Source organism: Maniola jurtina, chromosome Z (assembly GCF_905333055.1).
Source record: "Maniola jurtina chromosome Z, ilManJurt1.1, whole genome shotgun sequence".
NCBI lineage: Eukaryota > Metazoa > Arthropoda > Insecta > Lepidoptera > Nymphalidae > Maniola > Maniola jurtina.
In genome coordinates, this window is record NC_060058.1 from 13,026,805 (window position 1) to 13,046,077 (window position 19,273).

At 34.8% G+C, this 19,273-nt stretch overlaps 1 protein-coding gene and 1 long non-coding RNA gene across 2 annotated transcripts; both read left to right on the forward strand.

Annotated features, from left to right (window-relative positions):
- The first annotated feature begins 3,860 nt into the window (after positions 1-3,860).
- On the forward strand, positions 3,861-13,800 carry LOC123880519 (nucleoprotein TPR-like). The gene is made up of 7 exons (XM_045928667.1): positions 3,861-3,984; positions 6,345-6,973; positions 7,085-10,922; positions 11,792-11,908; positions 12,383-12,528; positions 12,906-13,034; positions 13,606-13,800. Exons 1-7 carry the CDS (start codon positions 3,861-3,863, stop codon positions 13,798-13,800), a joined length of 5,178 nt encoding a protein of 1,725 aa, XP_045784623.1.
- Positions 13,801-14,382: 582 nt separating this feature from the next.
- Positions 14,383-18,102, forward strand: LOC123880593. Its single transcript, XR_006799290.1, has 3 exons — positions 14,383-14,426; positions 14,805-14,892; positions 16,441-18,102. It is a non-coding gene; the product is annotated as an uncharacterized LOC123880593 (long non-coding RNA).
- Positions 18,103-19,273: the final 1,171 nt, after the last annotated feature.

Sequence of the window (19,273 nt, forward strand, 5' to 3'; positions counted from 1 at the left end):
ATGTCTTGCTGTTACTAGTTAAAAATGCAAAATTCCTTACGGTGATAATAAAATTTAAGAAAACATCAGTAAAACATGAGAAATTATTTAAACTCACTTGTACCTCAATCCTGAAAAATAATTGTCGGTCCCTTTTTGTTTAACTATTGTCAAATAAAGAAAAGTGTAATATTACTACATATTTATTAGTAGATAGGTACCTACATACAATTTGAAAGTGCTTAGTGCTTACTGGTTGATGGTAAATAAGATATCCTTCAAATATATTTGGTATTGCATCTGATTTCAATTTATTTATTTTTAAACCAGAAATATGTATAACAACACTCTTCGAAATGTTTGGAGCATAGACGAGAATATTCCTTTGGCTCCCAGTTTTTTCGTTTTATGGCCCTGATCCACGCAGTTCTAAATTCAGGACATGGAAATCTACAAAAGTATGCAAATGTTATTAAAACGATAAAAGAAAAATTTGATTTTATCGATAAAGTGTGTACACATCACTAAAAATAAAGCCTAAAATAATGCATAAATTAATATTAGATTACACTATAAAACGTGATTTTTGTCAGTATTACACGAGATAATTACACTTATAACATGTAAATCTTTAATTTTTAGCGATTTTCGGAATAAAAATCGCGGTTGGTATCGATGAAATAGTTATTAAAGACTTACCTATGAAAAGGCAATTCAGGAACTTGGACGCCTCCTTTCTTATATCTGGAGGCACAAAACACAGCGTCACACATTTGGTTTTTAGTTTTTATATTAATTTTAACCCAGACTTTTGTGATTTTTAAAAATTTTATAAAAACACTGCATCAAATCCCAATGTTTTGTCTTCCGATGGTGTCATGTAACTGTCACCAGTTACACATACAGTGCGTTGTTGCCAGACTTATATGAGCTATCGCTTTTACCCGAACGGAGGTTCCCTGAAATAGACCGAGATAACAATACCTAGTTGACACATGGATGTACAAGAGCGGCAACAACCTATGACCCCCTCTAGTCTTATAATAGCTTTATGCATAAAATCAACACAATTGTGACATTGACAGGGGGGCGTAGTTCTAGCACAAAGGCTGCCAGCCATAGAGATATTATATAATCCTTCATCCAAGCTGCCAGCAAATAAAATCTTCTCAAGTTTAGGATTCATGTTATGCTGCGTACAGACCGGCCAAACGAATGCCAACGAACGGGTTTCGTTGACCTTCGTTGCTGCAATCTGGACGGCTTAGCGAATGCCAACGATCGCTCGTTGGCGTGTGCCGGCGATCCGAAGCGTGGCGGTAACATCAAAGAAATCGAGCCATTTGATTGAACTCTGTTTGGACGGTCGCCGAAGGCCAACGAACGAACGCTCAGTTGAAGCAAGAGTGCGTAGCGTGTAGACGTCCAATTTGATAATTACTTGGATATTTCTTATCGTTTATTTTTTCTTGTTCTTGCTATATATCGTGTTAGTATATAAAACTAGCAATTATAATGATGTCGTCGTCGTCCATGATTAAATTGCGAATGAAAGAGAAAAGAACCGGAATCAAGTGCCAACGAACGTTCGTTCGAGCACTAAATGTATTTGGACGTATTAGCGAACTCCAACGAGCGTGCGGAAGCCAACGCTAGCGAACGATAAATATCCATCGTAGGGCGTTCGTTGGGCCGGTCTGTACGCAGCTTTAGGATGTATCTTGAAAATGTCAATGTTGAAAATCGAGTTAGTGTTATTGACAAGCATAGAGACACATATGAGTATGACAAGCATTGACAAATTTAACCATAGGTTGATGGCAGCGCTACATGCTTGCGACCAACAACAGCAAACAACAAGCACTGGCAAGCATGTTGCTAACGCTTGGGTTTGGGAACTTTGAATGAAAGATTTTACCCAAAGAGTACTTAAATGTATATAGAGTTACTCTTGATGGACTTCGTCTGTGTTGGTGTTAGCTGGCGGGTGTGCTCCACCTTTTAGGAGTGTTTTTTTTTTTGTCAAAACTGACTGGAAAACGCTCGAAAGGGGCGCTGTGCGTGTGTCAGCGGGCGCCGGCACAGACGAAGTCCATACTTTTATAGTTTCCCAAGTCCCTAACTTGGTACAAAATTATAACCTATGCAAATAACTACAAACTTGACATTGGCTAATCTTTGTAAAGCCAGACGAGAGAGAAAAAAAAATCGTCGCGCCTTTATAATTTATATTAGTTAACTATAATAGTTTATATCAATCAATCAATGGCTGCAAGCCAAAATCCAAACATTATGTATAAAAAGTACTAGCTAGTGGTGTATGACTATGCTTGCTGTTTTCTTGTTTGCTACAAGCGTTTGGCGTCGGTTTTATTTGGTTTTATTAGGGTTCCGTACTTCAAAAGGAAAAACGGACCCCTTATTGGATCACTTCGTTGCCTGTCTGTTTGTCTGTCTGTCTGTCTGTCCGTCTGTCCGTCGTGTCTGTCAAGAAACCTATAGAGTACTTCCCATTGACCTAGAATCATGAAAGGCAGGTAGGTAGGTCTTATAGCACAAGTACAGGAATACATCTGACTTTGTAGTTAGGTACTGAACCACGAATTTGTAGTTAGGTACATCATTAAAAAAAAAATTAAAACGTGTTTCAATTTTCAAAGTAAGATAACTTTACCAAGTGGGGTATCATATGAAAGGTTTTTATCTGTACATTCTATTTTTTTCATACATTGTTATTTAATTTTATGTTTAGTAGTTTTTGATTTATCGTGCAAAATATTGAAAAAATAGCCGGGTACGGAACCCTCAGTGCGCGAGTCTGACTCACACTTGGCTGGTTTTTTTAAAGGGGTGAAAATTGAAGTTATGGGTGAAAAAACACCTTTTTGTGGTCTTGTGGTGGTGGTCTTTTAGTTTTTCATATAGTTAACCTGTATAGTACACTAAGCAAAATTTCGATATATTGTACATAAAACTTTTTGTACGAATCAACTTTCTTATGAGAATAGTACATAGTTAGTTACTTCACTTTCTTTATCTTTAGTAAAATATCCAGTTACATATTTTATTTCTTTTGTTGATTGCATAAACGATGAATGCTTCTTATTTAAAAAAATTGTTTTTGCATGCTTGATATGCTTACAATGTTACCCGTGACAACTGTATATTTTATCTTCTATCCGAGTTGGCAAATTGCAACACTGCTTTAACTCCTCTTTTCTTTGTCCATTGTCAACGGTAACAGAAAAGAAAATGGAGGCTGCGAGTGTGGAAGTCGGTGAAAAATACCATTTACTAAATGTTTTATCAGAAACCGAAATCTCTAATATTCCTCATGCAATTGCTGATAAAATAAATTCATACATTGACCAAAAATTTGAAGAATATCTAACATCTAAGGCTTTGCATGAAACCAGTAAATCACAAATCGGTAAGTTACCGGCCAATTGTTTTGAATATACAAATTAGTCTAGTTTGAGGCTATGTAATTAAACCATTTAGTGATTGAATGTAAATGCAGTAATGGGTACAAACAATTTTTGCCTACCCTAGCTTCCAATTCGGCAAGTAGGGTACCTTCTTTTTTTTCACGCCGGGAAATGCGTTTACGCATACCTCCCGGGAACGGGTCGGGTATGTAGGACTTGCCGACCGAGAGCTGGCCGGAATACCCGCTAAAACCCAGCGGCGCTACTGCGCGTCGCCTTGCGACTGGTTCACGGGAACATCGAAGTTATCAACCGCGTCCCAGCCAGCGACATCCGCCGAGGCGAATCCTCCACCGGGGACCCACTCGCGATTTCCCCTCACTGCGCGTCTAAAACGCACCAATGAGGTGTGCATCACGACCCAGGGACTACTGAACGGGTGAGAACAGGCCGATGGCTAGGCCAACAGGCGGCGGTCACACCCATGTCGCTTGCGTCCCGTTGTTCGCTTTCAGAATACTGCTCTTCCCCTCGGACATATCCAAAAGGGGCCTGCAGCACCCAGGCGCACTAGGAGGTTACTTGGCTGGCATAGTACCTAGCAAGCTATGACAAGCTTGTCCAACCTAAACCTGTTTTCCATAAGGTACCTATTTTTGACGTCAAGTACAAGCATATCATGAAACATATTTAAGTTGTTTTGCTAGGATAGGAAAGTAGGATGTTGGGGAAAGATGATAAATGAAATGAAATGAAATTTATTTATTTGCTAAATATGTGTTGTTAACAAAGGTCTTATAATCTAAAATAGTCCCTGCATATTTACTGAAACTTCAGTATGCAAATATTAATAATATACTCTACAGGTATTTTTTATTTGTATTACAACAAATAATGTAGGGTATATTACTCAATGTTGATTATTACTATGTTCTTTACATAATAATTCTATCAAATTTTATTCTATAAAATTACAACTAATAAACTAAAACTAGAATTATATAAAATTACAACAAACTAATTATATGTATAAAATAAATGAAGCACTATGATTTCCAAGATATATAATTAAGGAAATCTGAAATAGAGTAGAACGATTTATCGCACAACCACTGAAAGAGCTTCCTTTTAAAAAATGTTGTCCGTAGCTTTTTTATATTTATATCTAAATTATAAATTTGAATGCTCATTGCGTAAGGCGATTTTTGAGTTTGTTTTAGATTATATTGTGGCATTATTAGTCTATCTTGATTCCTTGTAATACTATTTTGGTTTACATTGGATTTTTTGACAAAATACTCCAAATTCTTATGTATGAACACAGACGTTTCATATATGTATAAAGACGGCAATGTGAGGAGTTTATATTTTTTTACAAGGAACAACAAGTTTTTTTTTTGCTGTGACAAAATCCCAATACTACTAATATTATAAATGCGAAAGTGTGGATGTATGGATGTTTGTGTTACTCAATCACTCAAGTCATTAAATTAAATGACCCCTGTATATTTTATGGGCGAAATTTACCAAGTTATGAGTTTGAATTTAGAGTAGTTAAAGGTTAGAGTGATCTGGGAAATAAGAGTTTACTGTTAAATAATTCTGCTAAAGTCTGGCTATGTAGATGGCTATTAATACATGTATGTGAAATTTTGTTCCTTAAACAGTTTTTTATGAAAATATCAGGCTTCTGAAAATTCTCGTTTGCACTCATATTTTGAGTTTCTTCAGCAAATTTTCCATTAATTGTGAATTGTTGTATGTCGTTACTTGTTGGACATCAAAAAATATTGAAATAATCTGCAGGCCGAAATTTGCAGTGTTTTTTGGAGAAAAATGGCACTTTGTCAAAGTAACAAAATAGAAATTATGAAACTTTCAAATTCCTAATCACCAAATCTTTGAGCAAATATTTTTAGTACTTTTATAAATTGGGATATCTGATATCCAGAATTTTAAAAATGTTGGAAATATTAGCATTAAGTACTTTTTAGGATTCTGTACCCGAAAGGTGTCAATGGGACCTTATTACCAAGACTCCAGTGTCTGTCTGTCTGTCTGTTTGTGGGCTGTATCTTGTGAACTGTAATAGGTAGAGTGCGGAAATTTTCACAGAATGAACCTGTTTAACTGGGATCTCAATGGACCTAGAATTATATTTATCATGAATTATACTAGAGGTTTTCTATTCACATAGTTTCCCAAATAGGCAGGTTAACATGACAGTTGTCTTAGTTAGAGAGGGTCCCACTATAAGAGGTCAAAATGTATTTTATCATATAAAGAGGTTAAAATTTTAATACATACATATTATGTATGTAAAGGAATAGCATATTTTATGCTACACAATTTTTACATAAAAGAAAAAACCGGATAAATTGTCTCGCTTATATGGGTTATTCAGCTATGAAGTCCTAACTATAGAGGTAAACATTGAAAAAATCATTGAAATCTAATCTCAGTTAACATGGTCTTTAAATTCCCAGTAACAGGGAGTTCAATGTAAAAGTTTTGGGACCCTATTATAATTATCAATAATAATAGAAGTTTCTCAAATTTCCAAGCCCCAGTTAAACAGGTTTCACTGTTATAAGAATTTCAAAATAGTTGCCATGAAAATTAAAAAAATGCCATTTTTATGAAAAACAAAATGATCAATAACTCTAGCATTTTTCAGAGTTACCTGCTGATATGTTTAGCTTTTAAATATGTCAAGGAAATCAATTGTATATTGTAATTTCAAATTAAAATTTTAAATTACAATATATATACAATTGATTGCCTTGATTTCCTAATTTGTAGTATAAATTGCAAAATGTGCTTTACAATCACAACTTTGAAGTTAAAGTCTATTTTGTCAAAATTGTCTATCTTTAATGCAAATCACTATGCACTTTATGTCCCTTGTGTAAAAACATGTTTATTTTATTGTTATAGATGAAAAAATAAAAGCAACTGAAGCAACTACCCTTGAGTTAACAGCAAAATATGAAGATGCTGCCAAGAAATTACAGGTATCTACCGAAACTATCACAGAACTGGAAAAGCAAGTTATATCTCTAAATACAGATTTAGAAAAAGCTCGGGAGAAAATAACATGGTTAGAAAATGAAGCCGTTTCTCTTAACAGTGCTAGAGATGCTGCAGTTGATGAAAGAAATGACTTAACCCGAATATTAGAAAGGCGTGATACTGAGATTGAAAGACTAACAGCTAATCAAATATCATTGTCTCAACAGCTACGCGCTGCTATAGATTCTAAATGTGAAGCATTAGCTTTGAATGATGAAATACAAAGTAAAGAACTTTCTCTTCAGTACCGAGAAAAGCGTTTGGATCAAGAAAGGGTTTTGTTAAATTCTCAAATTACTGCACTAACTGAAAAAGTAAATAGACTTACAACGGAATTACAAACTATAAGACTAAATAATACTAGTAGACTTGTAAGCCTGGAAGCACAACTTGCAGAAAAAGTTGAAGAGTTAAAATCAGCTTATGAAACAATTGAGCAATTGAATGAAACTAAAAAGCATTTAAATAACCGGGCTGAACACTTAGCACAACGCGTAATGGAACAAAGAGAAATAGAAAATAAGATGTCAGAAAATTATAAAAAAGAAATAGATGCAAAATCAAAATTGTCTGATATATATAAAATTATGCATGATGATGCTGAGGCAAAAACCACTGAATTAACTGAAGGCATTTTAGAATTACAAAAACTGCTCAATGAAGCTACTGAACAATATGGTGATCTTGAAACAAAGTATAAACAGGCTGAAGTGGACCATGAAGAGCTGATGGACAAAAAAAATGAAATTATTTCCTCATTGAAAAACGAACTAGAACATGCAAATGATTTGTTAAAAGCTGCTACAGCAAAAAATCTGGATATGGCACTTAGCGATTTGGCCCCATCTGCAGCCACTGCTAGTAAAGTCATGAAATCAGGCATGACATTGACTCAAATATATTCACAATTAGTTACAGTTACTGATGAGTTAAGCCAGAAAAAAGAAGAAAATAGCCAACTTAATATAACTATTCATAAAATTGTCCAAGAACTTGAAGAAAAAGCCCCCTTGTTACAAAAACAGAGAGCAGAATATCTGGAAGCAAAGGAGAGCAATGTAGCTTTGACACAACAAATAGAGTTTTTAGTTATTGAATGTAACAAGCTAAGGGATGATTACTGTGAAGCATCTAAAATTTCTAATCACTACAGCCGTGAAAATAATCGCTTAAAAGGTGAACTGGCTGATTTAGGTAGGCAAGTTTGCTTTTTGTTAAAAGAAATAGAACATACTCGAGGTGAGCTACATAATGGGGATCATGATTCATCAAATACTACTAATATTACAAATTCTTCTGAGATGAGTTCCTCAGGGATAATATCGAAGACATTGGTGACATTTAGTAATGTTCAAGAGCTGCAAGCAAATAATCAAAAACTTTTACGGATGATTCGTGAGCTAACAGATATACAAGAAGAGTTGGAACGCCATAAAGAACAATTTGAGAGTGGAGAAATGGAGAAAAAAAACGAAGCTTTGAAACAAAGAGTCACTGAACTAACAGAAGCTCAAGAAAGACAAACTAAAATGATAAATGGCCTAATAAGACAACGTGATATGTTTAAAAAGCTCTATCATGATCATATGAAAGGCAAACGTCATGAAATGTCTTCAGACATAGATACTTCGGATTTGGAAAAGGATGAATCACTTATAATGAACTCATCAGAAAATCCTCAGAAACCTGCTGTAGCCGAAGTTTCAAATTTTGAAGTAAAATATAAGGAAACTGAAAAACAACTTGAGCTTTTAAAAGTTGAATATAAAACTTACAAAGAAGAAAAAGTTACGAACGAGAGAATGTTATTTGAGCAGATTGACAACATGAGACAAGAAATAGCAAAATTAACAGCAGCAAGTAGTAAAAGTGCGTCAACTTCAGAATATAATATTGAAAGATTAAAAATATTGCAAACCAACATTGCCACATACAAAAAACAAATTTCATCATTAGAAGATAAAAATAAAGCATACAATGCTACTATTGCTAAACACGAAGTTTCATTGCAACATTTAAGAGATGAAGTTTTAAATGCACAGGGAAAGCTAGCAAGTGCAGAAATACAAGTTGAAAACCTAAAGTTAGAAAATAAGTTATTAAAAGATGCGGAAATGCGCTTGCAGACTGAAAAAGAATTAATAAATAGAGAGCGACAAGGTCAGTCTTTGCTTTTGAAAAATTTAGAAATGATAAAAACAAGCTTGCAACGCGTTGAAACCGAAAATCACGCTAAAATAGAAACAAGATTCGATGAAGCCACTCGTGAATGTGCAGCTTTAAGAAGAAGATTGCAAGAAGAACAGGACAGATTTAGAGAATTAGCACCTCATTTAGAGCGCCAAACAGCAATTGCTAAATCACGCATGCAAGAAGAGAAAGACGCAGCAAATGCGATGAGAAAAGAAATTCAGCAACTCAGAAATGACTTAATTGAGAAAGACAAAGCAAATGAAGAAATAACCAAAAAACTTAAAGTTGCATTGTCACCAAATACTGATGGATCGCTAGATACTATAAAGAAAATTAAAGAACTTGAAATTAAATCGTCAGATAGAGATAATGAAATAAAGTCTCTTTTAGAACAGCTCAACACTGCAAAAGAACACATTAAACAATATTGTGACATCGCTGAAAATGCTGAAAAAGAACTGAAAAATTTAAATTCAGAATATGAAAAATATAAATTGGAAACTGAGGCTAAGCTTACTGAACATGCAGAAAAGTTACAGCTTCTTGAAGATAAGTGTTCTGAATTAGAAGCAGAGCTTTCTCTTCAAGCTAATGGTGAATATTCCACTGCAAACATCAGTTTGAAAAATGAATTAGAAAATGTGAAAGAAGAATTAAAGAACACATTGGCTAATTATGACAACTGTCGTTCTGAATTAGAAAGTTCGCGTAGTGAAATCACGAAGTTATCAGAGGCTGTTCAAATGGCTGAAGACAAATATACACATGAAATGATTTTACATTCTTCAGACATCCAAACATTATCTAATGTAAAAGAAGAGTTGTCAAGAGCACAAAATCAGCTTAATGAACTAGTAGCTTTGAAAAATAATACAGTAGAGAAAATGGAATCAGAGAAAATGTCATTAATTGAAAGAGAAAAGATTCTTATTGGGGAAAATGAACAGCTAGCTCAGCGTTTGAAAGATCTTAATGATCAAAATTCTTTGCTGCATGAACAAATCCAAGCACTAGGTACACGGCTGTCAGTTTCTCATGCATCTAGATCTTATTCGGAGAGTATGAATGAATCTGCTAACGATTCTAACATCAATATATCTTATACTGAGGATGGGAAATCCTCTGAACAACTGTTACAGATTATTAAATTGTTGCGAAAAGAAAAAGATATTGCAGTAGCTAAGTTTGAAATATTACAAGCAGAGACTATGCGATTAAAATCACAGTTAGAAATTACTGAAAAACAACTTGATGATTGTAAATTATCTTTAGCAGCTGAAAGAGAGAAATCCGAAGTTAGTATGGTAACAGTGAATAGACAGTCTGATATCTTAAGAAAAGTGGAGACGTTGGATGCTTTAACAGACAGTAATAGAAGTTTACGCGAAGAGCGTGATACATTAAAAAATCAAGTGGAAGAATTGACACTTAACATAAAATCATTAGAAGAACAATTTGGTCCACTTCAGGAAAAGATAGGTGATTACAAATCTAAGAATGAAACATTGCTTTCCGAAAACACTGTCTTGAAGGCTGATTCTGCAAGATGGAGGACAAGAGTAAATGCTCTCGTGGAGCGCGCCAACAAAACAAGTTCTGAAGACTGGAAACGCTTGAAAAATGAAAGAGAAACTCTTGCTAAAATGCTGACAAATGAGAAAGAAAATCTTAGAAAAGTAAGTGAAGAGTTAGGTGCACTAAAAGTTGAAAAATCCAAATTAGAAGAACAATACTCATTGCTTGCACGTCAACAGAATAATGTCGTAGAAGAAAATAAAAAACTTAATGAAGAACTGCAAGTTCTTAAAGATGATATGTCACGTTTGACGGAAGAATTAGCAAAAATTAGAGCAGAAAATAAAACAGCAACTGATACAAATGCCAGGCTGGCCGAGGAGATCAATAACAGAGAAGCTTCTCTATCTGATATAAGGAATAAGGAAAATCAAATCCGTAAGATTGCTAAAAATTATAAATGTGAAGAACTTGTCAAATCAGTAGAAGAGGAAAAGCAAAAGAAAGAAGATAAAGGAACTGCTGCAGGTATAGCGATAGCAGAAAACACAAAGAAAGTTGAAGAGCAATTGACTGAAGTACAAAAGCTGTTAGATGCGGAAAAAGCTAACAATGAAAAACTAAAGCAAGAAATCGAGACACTCAAAACTGTAAATATGAATAAATCTAAACAACAAGCTACAACAGAGAAAACTACAACTGATCCTCCGACAGCAAACATCAAACCTATGGCTGGTAAGTTCCTGTCTATCAGTGTCATCTTTTCTTTATTTGTTAGTGTTGTCAATTCATGCTTCCATATCCATACTAATATTATAAATGCGAAAGTGTGTCTGTCTGTCTACTAGTTTTTCACGTGCAAAAGTTTAACCGATTTTGATAAAATTTGGTACAGGATTAGCTTACATTTCAGGCTACTTTATATCCCGGAAAATTAAAGAGTTCCCACGGGAATCTTATAGGCCCATCCATTTAACCGATTTATTTGAAATTTGGTATAGAGGTAGCTCGCGTCCCGGTAATTGACATAGGCAACTTTTCATCCCGGAAAAGCTATGAGTTCCTACGGGAATTTTCGAACTACCTAAAATCCATGCGGGCGAAGTCTGCAGGCATCATCTAGTATACAATAATAATCAATTTTAGACTTGCCTTTACACAAATTTAAACAATCTATTAAAGAGCGTGGATCTGACTTACAGCTCGCTCTAGCAATGCGCAGGATTGCAATTACTTGTATGCATGTAATTAGCGCCTAGTAACCTGCGCCGCGCCGCAACCCGCGCCCGCCACGCCTGCTGGTAACCGTCATTTTGTTTGAGTTTCATGCAGTTATAGTACGCGATATCCTATCACTATTCTGTCATTAGAGAATTCTTCCATATCGATTTTGTTATGACGTCATACAGCCGGATCATCAAATCAGCCACCAATACCTCATTTATAAAAATCTAATGAGTAACAATGAACCATCGTAACTGCTAAACACTACACTCTCCCTTAGTTTGGTAAAAATGGAATGTTCCTAATGTATAAAGAACCTGTTCGTACCCATATAATATAGGTTTAACTTTGAATAATTCAAATCTGGTATTATATTGCAGGAGCAGTGAGCGCGGGCCCGACGTCCGCGTCGGCGCCGGTGAGCACGTCGCACGCCGCGCCGCTCGTCAGCACCTCGCACGCCGCGCCCGGCGTCAGCACCTCGCACGCGGCTCCAGGTGGGGAAATGTGTCATGTATTTCATTATTAGGTCATGCCTGCGACTACGTCTGGTGGCAAGGTTTTTAAAATCCCCTAGGAACTTTTTGATTTTCCGGATTACGAAGTAGCCCATTTCCGTCTTCAGGGTGCGAGCTATCTCTGTACCTTTCATCAAAATTGGTTAAACAGATGGATCGTGCAAAGCAGATAGACAGTCACCCTCTCGCATTTATACTAGTTTTTATAGCAAAAAACTGGTAACCCGAGCACTTGCATGTTTAGTGTTTAAAAATTTTAAAAAGAAAACCTGACTTCAATAAGCACACACTAAAAACTAAAAAATATTTAATTTACTACTGACTATATTATGTATACAAGAGTTGCTCGTTTGCTCGCTATTTTATTTAAAAAAAAAAACATATCATTGTCAAGTGCAAAGTTGCCGTTTTCTATAATGCAAAGTTTGTCAAATAACAATAATATGTGTCCAGGCGTCACAACGTCGCATACGGCGCCGGGAGTAAGCACTACGCACGCCGTGCTCGGCGTCAGCACGTCGCATGCGCAGCCCGGCATCCGGCCGCCCAAGCGCCGCATGCAACAGCGACCGCTCACTGCCAAACGGATACGAGTTCAGGTATGTTCCAGTGAGCACGACGCACGTGCAGCCCGGCGGCGCCCGCCCGTGCGCCGCATGCACAGCGATTATTATACTATACTAGCTGATGCCCTCGACTTCGTCATCGTGGATTTACGTTTGTCAAAATCCCGCGGGAACTCTTTGATTTTCCGGGATAAAAAGTAGCCTATGTTTTAATCCAGGATATAATCTATCTCCATTTCTCAGCCAAATTCGTCCAATAGTTTTTGCGTGATTGAGTAACAAACATCCACATTTATAATATTAGTAGGATTGGGATATTAGGATTAATTCATTGGTGAACATATTTTGGTTCTAGTCAGCGGTAGGTTACGCTTTGTATTAACCTTCTCTGTTTATAACTTGTTTGATAGGGCTTTGAGCGTTCAGTGGAGGTGGAGTACCAGGTGCCGACGTCGTCGCGCTGCGACCAAGACGACGAGGGCGTCATCGTAGTTGATTCGGAGGAAGACGACGAGCGATGCACAGGCACCATGTACAGGGTAAACTATTTGTTATTCTTTTTAGGGTTCCGTACCTCAAAAGTATCAAAAGAATTTTTAGATTTGTCAACATGAAAATATAACCATTGTGTAATTTATCTTAAATCACTTATTAAGTCGAGGCTAATAAACAATAGTTGGTGAATTACTTACCGACAAAGTTGCGTCAACGAAACCGACTGAGCTTTCAGTTGCCCCCGATGGTGCAGTGTATTGCTACATATTGTACCTTTTTATGACATAAAAAGAGCAAGTGTTTCATGCCGGTTGTTCATACCAAACCTGGGTATAGAGTCACCGACGTAGCATGAGAGACACTATTTGTCCCACATTAAATAAATAAGTTTTGATTTGATTTTGGAAAATCAAATCAAAACCATTGTAGTTGTCCATCTGTCTGAGTCTGCCAAGATCCTTTTTCTCAGTAACATGTGGACATAGATAGCATTAGAATTAGACTTGTCAATCTCGTTCAGTTTAGAGATGGAAATAATTGCGTAAGATGTATTCTTCATTTTTTTAGAACACTTGAGTAAAATATAAAGTAACTTTGTTTGTATTTATACACCAGGAGGGCGAAGAGGGCGAAGAGGACGAAGACATAGAGGAGGAGCAGGAGGTTGAAGGCGGTGAAGAAGAAGAGGAAACAGAATCTCCTTCTGCTTACTCTTCTTCTTCGGAAGAAGAAGACACTATTTCTGATTCCTCTTCCTCTTCCGACGCGGAGAACGGAACACTACAGGTGACTATTTTCTTCTCAAAATAAACAATAATATTGAAGTCTGTCTTCATTAGGTTTCCTCTCACAAAACGGAGATGTGTAACTGGTAGATCATAAGACCTGCAGTAAGATTTTTGTATACATTCTCTAAACAAGTAAGATAATGTCTCGAAGTAATGCTTTCATACTTTACAGGGAACATTATAAAAAGGATAGCACTATTTTAGAATTTTTTATGTAACTTTGTTTAGACTTATGTTTAGACTTACGCAGTAGTTTAATAATTTTCATTATTAAGTGTCAATTTTTTTAACCTTTAAATACACAAAGTTCATTTATTTGGGATATTTTCTCAGACATGACTGGATGGAACCTTCTTCTTCATGCAACCCAGTTGGGCCAAATTAAGGAAAAGATAAGCGCTGTTAGAAGAAAAAATTCGTTGGTTATGATTGACAGAGATAGCAAATGTCTCACTACCTTCCGTTTGGCGAAGAATAGGGCATCTTATATGAGCTAAATCGTGTTGCAGGAGTCGCCGGTGGCGGGCGGCGCGGGGGAGAGCGAGGGCAGCGAGCTCGGCGACAGCGGGGCCAGTGCCGCGCACGAGCCCGACAGCGAGCCCGCGCCCGCGCACCAGCTGATCGAGGTCATCAGCAGCGGCACCGAGCGTATGTACACTTGTGACGCAGGAGTCGCCGCGGCATCAACAGTGTTGTTCAAAGTTCAAACCAATGATCAATCCTTTACTACCCTCTAGCAACGTCTTTCTGTGCTAGTCGGAATTACACGGACCGAAGCGATTCGCTCCCTAGTTTGGAATACACACTGCTAGAATATGCAATGCCCTTTTTCGATTTCCCCGCTAACTATAATATTGGTACCTTCAAACCAAGTCACACTTCGTTTTAAGTGTCACAGGCACCGTCTTAGCCGGCACATAATCCCATACAAGTTTTGTTCCTTTCGTGGTTGTGTAACCGCGCGCACATTTTTTATTATTTCTGTTGATTTATCGGAATAATTTTAAATTGTATTTATTTTGACAGCAAGCGGCACTTTCAGCGGTGCCGATGACAGTGACAATAGCATAGTTTCTTCAACTCCTACCCATTATGTTCCTAGGCGGAATGGAAGGTGACTCTTATATTTTAAAATAATTTTTTGTTTACGAGCAAACAAGTCAATCTAAAACTGGGTCTCCTGTACCAAAAATCGAATAAAACAAACTTGTAAAATATGTTTAACATAATAAGGCACCTTTTACGACATAAACAATAAGTAATGTTAGGATTCGATTAATAGTTGTAATAGCCTAGTGGTTAGGACGTCCGCCTCCTAATCGGATATCGGGGGTTCGATCGCAGGCACGCACATCTAACTTTTAGAAGTTATGTGCGATTGAAATAATTAAATATCACTTGCTTTAAAGGTGAAGGAAAACATCGTGAGGAAACCTGCATGTCAGAGTTGTCAAAGATGTGTGAAGTTTGCCAATCCGCTCTTGGCCGGCGTAGTAGTACGTCAGTCAGTAGTACGTCTGTTACTGACTAGTTAGTAGTAGTACAAACATACCTAAGAACCATCTCGATTAAACAGACTTCCTATTCTAATCCCTTTACAACCTCTCGCACTACCAAGGGTCACCAGTACAGATCTCTAATAGAGATAAGTGCTTCCCTGTCCTCTTTTTCATTCTTTTTCTATCCTAATCTATCTAATCCTATCCTCTCTAATCCCCCTAAAGACTATCTTTGGCTATCCTTTTCCGCAGGTAGAATTACGAAAGGGGTAACAATAAATTATAAGCTGTCAGTTTAGAGATTGTGGACAACAAAATCAGCCACAATATAGCTAATTCTGCTGTACACAATCTCTAAACTGACAAATCTAATCTCTAAATTTAGTGCCTTTTCACTGGGAGCATTATGAATGGAATAGCATAAATTTTGACCTAATATTTTAGTTTAGAAATTGTGTAGAACAGAATTAGCAACAATGGTACTGATTCTAAACAAAACTAAAATTTAAAGTATTCGCACCTTCTTTCTATCAATGTAATAAGAAAAGGACAGACAAACTAATTTAGAACTGTCAAGCCTCGTAACTTTAGCTGCCAGTCGCTAGCGTGCATTAAAATTTAGAGTCTTTAAATTTAAAATTCTTGTTCCGTCCGTTTTTAGCAATATAAAAAAGAAAAAGATGCAGATACTCTAAATAAAATTTAAAGAAAAAACATGAGAATCGACGCCACTGATTCTGATAACTATAGTTTAGTATTCGCATCTTTTTCTGACCAATGTATTAAGGAAAGGACTGGCAAACTTAAATTAATTTAAAACTATCAAACCTCGTGACTTTAGGCGCTACTCTTGACCATACTGTTTAAATTTTAGAGTAGCATTAGTCTTTATTTTAAAATATATTCTCCATCCTTTTTTAGCAATATCAAAAAGAAAAAGATGCAGCAATACTTAAAATTTAGTTTAGAGAAAAACATCAAAATCGACGCCAATATGGCTGATTTTTCCTAAACTGCAATGATCCGTCTAAATAATATTGCTATCTTTGTCATTATACTCCCAACAGAAAAGGATAGCATTAGACTTAGTCCTGTCAATGTAGTTTAGCTTAAAGAGATTGTGCACAAGAGTCATCCTCAATATGACATTAATGTTGTTACAGATAGCGGGAATGGACCGCGTGGGCGAGGCATGCGGGGCCGGGGACGCCCCTCGCGCCGCTCACACAACTATACGCGATTCGATTATCTTGAGACTGATTTTTTTGTTTGTTAAGTTGAGAATATAGTTAAGTTGATTTAAAAAAAAATAGTTTTATAACTATACGCGATTCTAAGATTATCATGATAAGCTGAGTTAAATTTATTGAGTTATATTGTTAAGTTGAGAATATAGTTAAGTTGATTTAAAAAAAAATAGTTTTATAACTATACGCGATTCTAAGATTATCATGAGACTGAGTTAAATTTATTGAGTTATATTGTTAAGTTGAGAATATAGTTAAGTTGATTTAAAAAAAAATAGTTTTATAACTATACGCGATTCTAAGATTATCATGAGACTGAGTTAAATTTATTGAGTTATATTGTTAAGTTGAGAATATAGTTAAGTTGATTTAAAAAAAAATAGTTTTATAACTATACGCGATTCTAAGATTATCATGAGACTGAGTTAAATTTATTGAGTTATATTGTTAAGTTGAGAATATAGTTAAGTTGATTTAAAAAAATAGTTTTATAACTATACGCGATTCTAAGATTATCATGAGACTGAGTTAAATTTATTGAGTTATATTGTTAAGTTGAGAATATAGTTAAGTTGATTTAAAAAAAATAGTTTTATAACTATACGCGATTCTAAGATTATCATGAGACTGAGTTAAATTTATTGAGTTATATTGTTAAGTTGAGAATATAGTTAAGTTGATTTAAAAAAAAATAGTTTTATAACTATACGCGATTCTAAGATTATCATGAGACTGAGTTAAATTTATTGAGTTATATTGTTAAGTTGAGAATATACTTAAGATGATTAAAAAAAAATAGATTTATAACTATACGCGATTCTAAGATTATCATGAGACTGAGTTAAATTTATTGAAAATAGTTTTATAACTATACGCGATTCTAAGATTATCATGAGACTGAGTTAAATTTATTGAGTTATATTGTTAAGTTGAGAATATAGTTAAGTTGATTTAAAAAAAATAGTTTTATAACTATACGCGATTCTAAGATTATCATGAGACTGAGTTAAATTTATTGAGTTATATTGTTAAGTTGAGAATATAGTTAACTTGATTTAAAAAAAAATAGTTTTATAACTATACGCGATTCTAAGATTATCATGAGACTGAGTTAAATTTATTGAGTTATATTGTTAAGTTGAGAATATAGTTAAGTTGATTTAAAAAAAAATAGTTTTATAACTATACGCGATTCTAAGATTATCACGAGACTGAGTTAAATTTATTGAGTTATATTGTTAAGTTGAGAATATAGTTAAGTTGATTTAAAAAAAAATAGTTTTATAACTATACGCGATTCTAAGATTATCACGAGACTGAGTTAAATTTATTGAGTTATATTGTTAAGTTGAGAATATAGTTAAGTTGATTAAAAAAAATAGATTTATAACTATACGCGATTCTAAGATTATCATGAGACTGAGTTAAATTTATTGAGTTATATTGTTAAGTTGAGAATATAGTTAAGTTGATTTAAAAAAAATAGTTTTATAACTATACGCGATTCTAAGATTATCATGAGACTGAGTTAAATTTATTGAGTTATATTGTTAAGTTGAGAATATAGTTAAGTTGATTTAAAAAATAGTTTTATAACTATACGCGATTCTAAGATTATCATGAGACTGAGTTAAATTTATTGAGTTATATTGTTAAGTTGAGAATATAGTTAAGTTGATTTAAAAAAAATAGTTTTATAACTATACGCGATTCTAAGATTATCATGAGACTGAGTTAAATTTATTGAGTTATATTGTTAAGTTGAGAATATAGTTAAGTTGATTTAAAAAAAAATAGTTTTATAACTATACGCGATTCTAAGATTATCATGAGACTGAGTTAAATTTATTGAGTTATATTGTTAAGTTGAGAATATAGTTAAGTTGATTTAAAAAAAAATAGTTTTATAACTATACGCGATTCTAAGATTATCATGAGACTGAGTTAAATTTATTGAGTTATATTGTTAAGTTAAGAATATAGTTAAGTTGATTTAAAAAAAATAGTTTTATAACTATACGCGATTCTAAGATTATCATGAGACTGAGTTAAGTTTATTGAGTTATATTGTCAAGTTGAGAATATAGTTAAGTTGATTTAAAAAAAATAGTTTTATTGCTCAGAAAACATAAGCACTTCTTGTCATTTCACCATGTTTCAATGTCTTTGATTGCAATTTAGATCAAAGTTATCTATGGTTGGGGGCGTTGCCATTTCCTAAAAATAAAAATGCAGTGTTTGTAGTCTGTTAAATTTTATTTGTCCCATTCAAAACCTGTCCCCTTCAAGGCACTTTCCCCCTAGTCTGGGAACGTATCTATATTTAAGTTTGATTGGTTAGTAATCAAATAAAAAAAATTCAAAAGAAAAGTAAAACCAACTTCAAAAACCACAACACTAAAAAGTAAAAAATAACTTTTGTTTAGCTACACGTGTAATGTACCTAGGTATGAAGTCAGGCGAGCTCCACTCTTGGATTTCTACTTTTGTTTTAATATGCTTGGTTTTATTTTTCTTTTGAAATTTTTTTATTTCACAATTTTTAGTGGCCCCGCTGGATGCCCCTATAATATGCTATGCCCAGTTAAAACCCTACTGTTTACTAAGCTATTACACTGATCGCGAGCAATTTGCTCTTATCCATTGAGGAGTTCTGTTCTCCATCTCCGAAGATATTCATCAGATGTTCACCTAATTTATATGGAACCACCTGCACAGTATACCCTTTCAAACAAAAAAAAATTCCAAA

Coding starts and splice junctions, on each gene's coding strand:
- LOC123880519 (XM_045928667.1), top strand. CDS start 3,861: ATGGCTAGGCCAACAGGCGGCGGTCACACCCATGTCGCTTGCGTCCCG. Junction 6,974..7,084: donor CTGAACACTTAGCACAACGC/GTAATGGAACAA, acceptor GATGATGCTGAG/GCAAAAACCACTGAATTAAC. Junction 13,035..13,605: donor GCACAGGCACCATGTACAGG/GTAAACTATTTG, acceptor TTTATACACCAG/GAGGGCGAAGAGGGCGAAGA.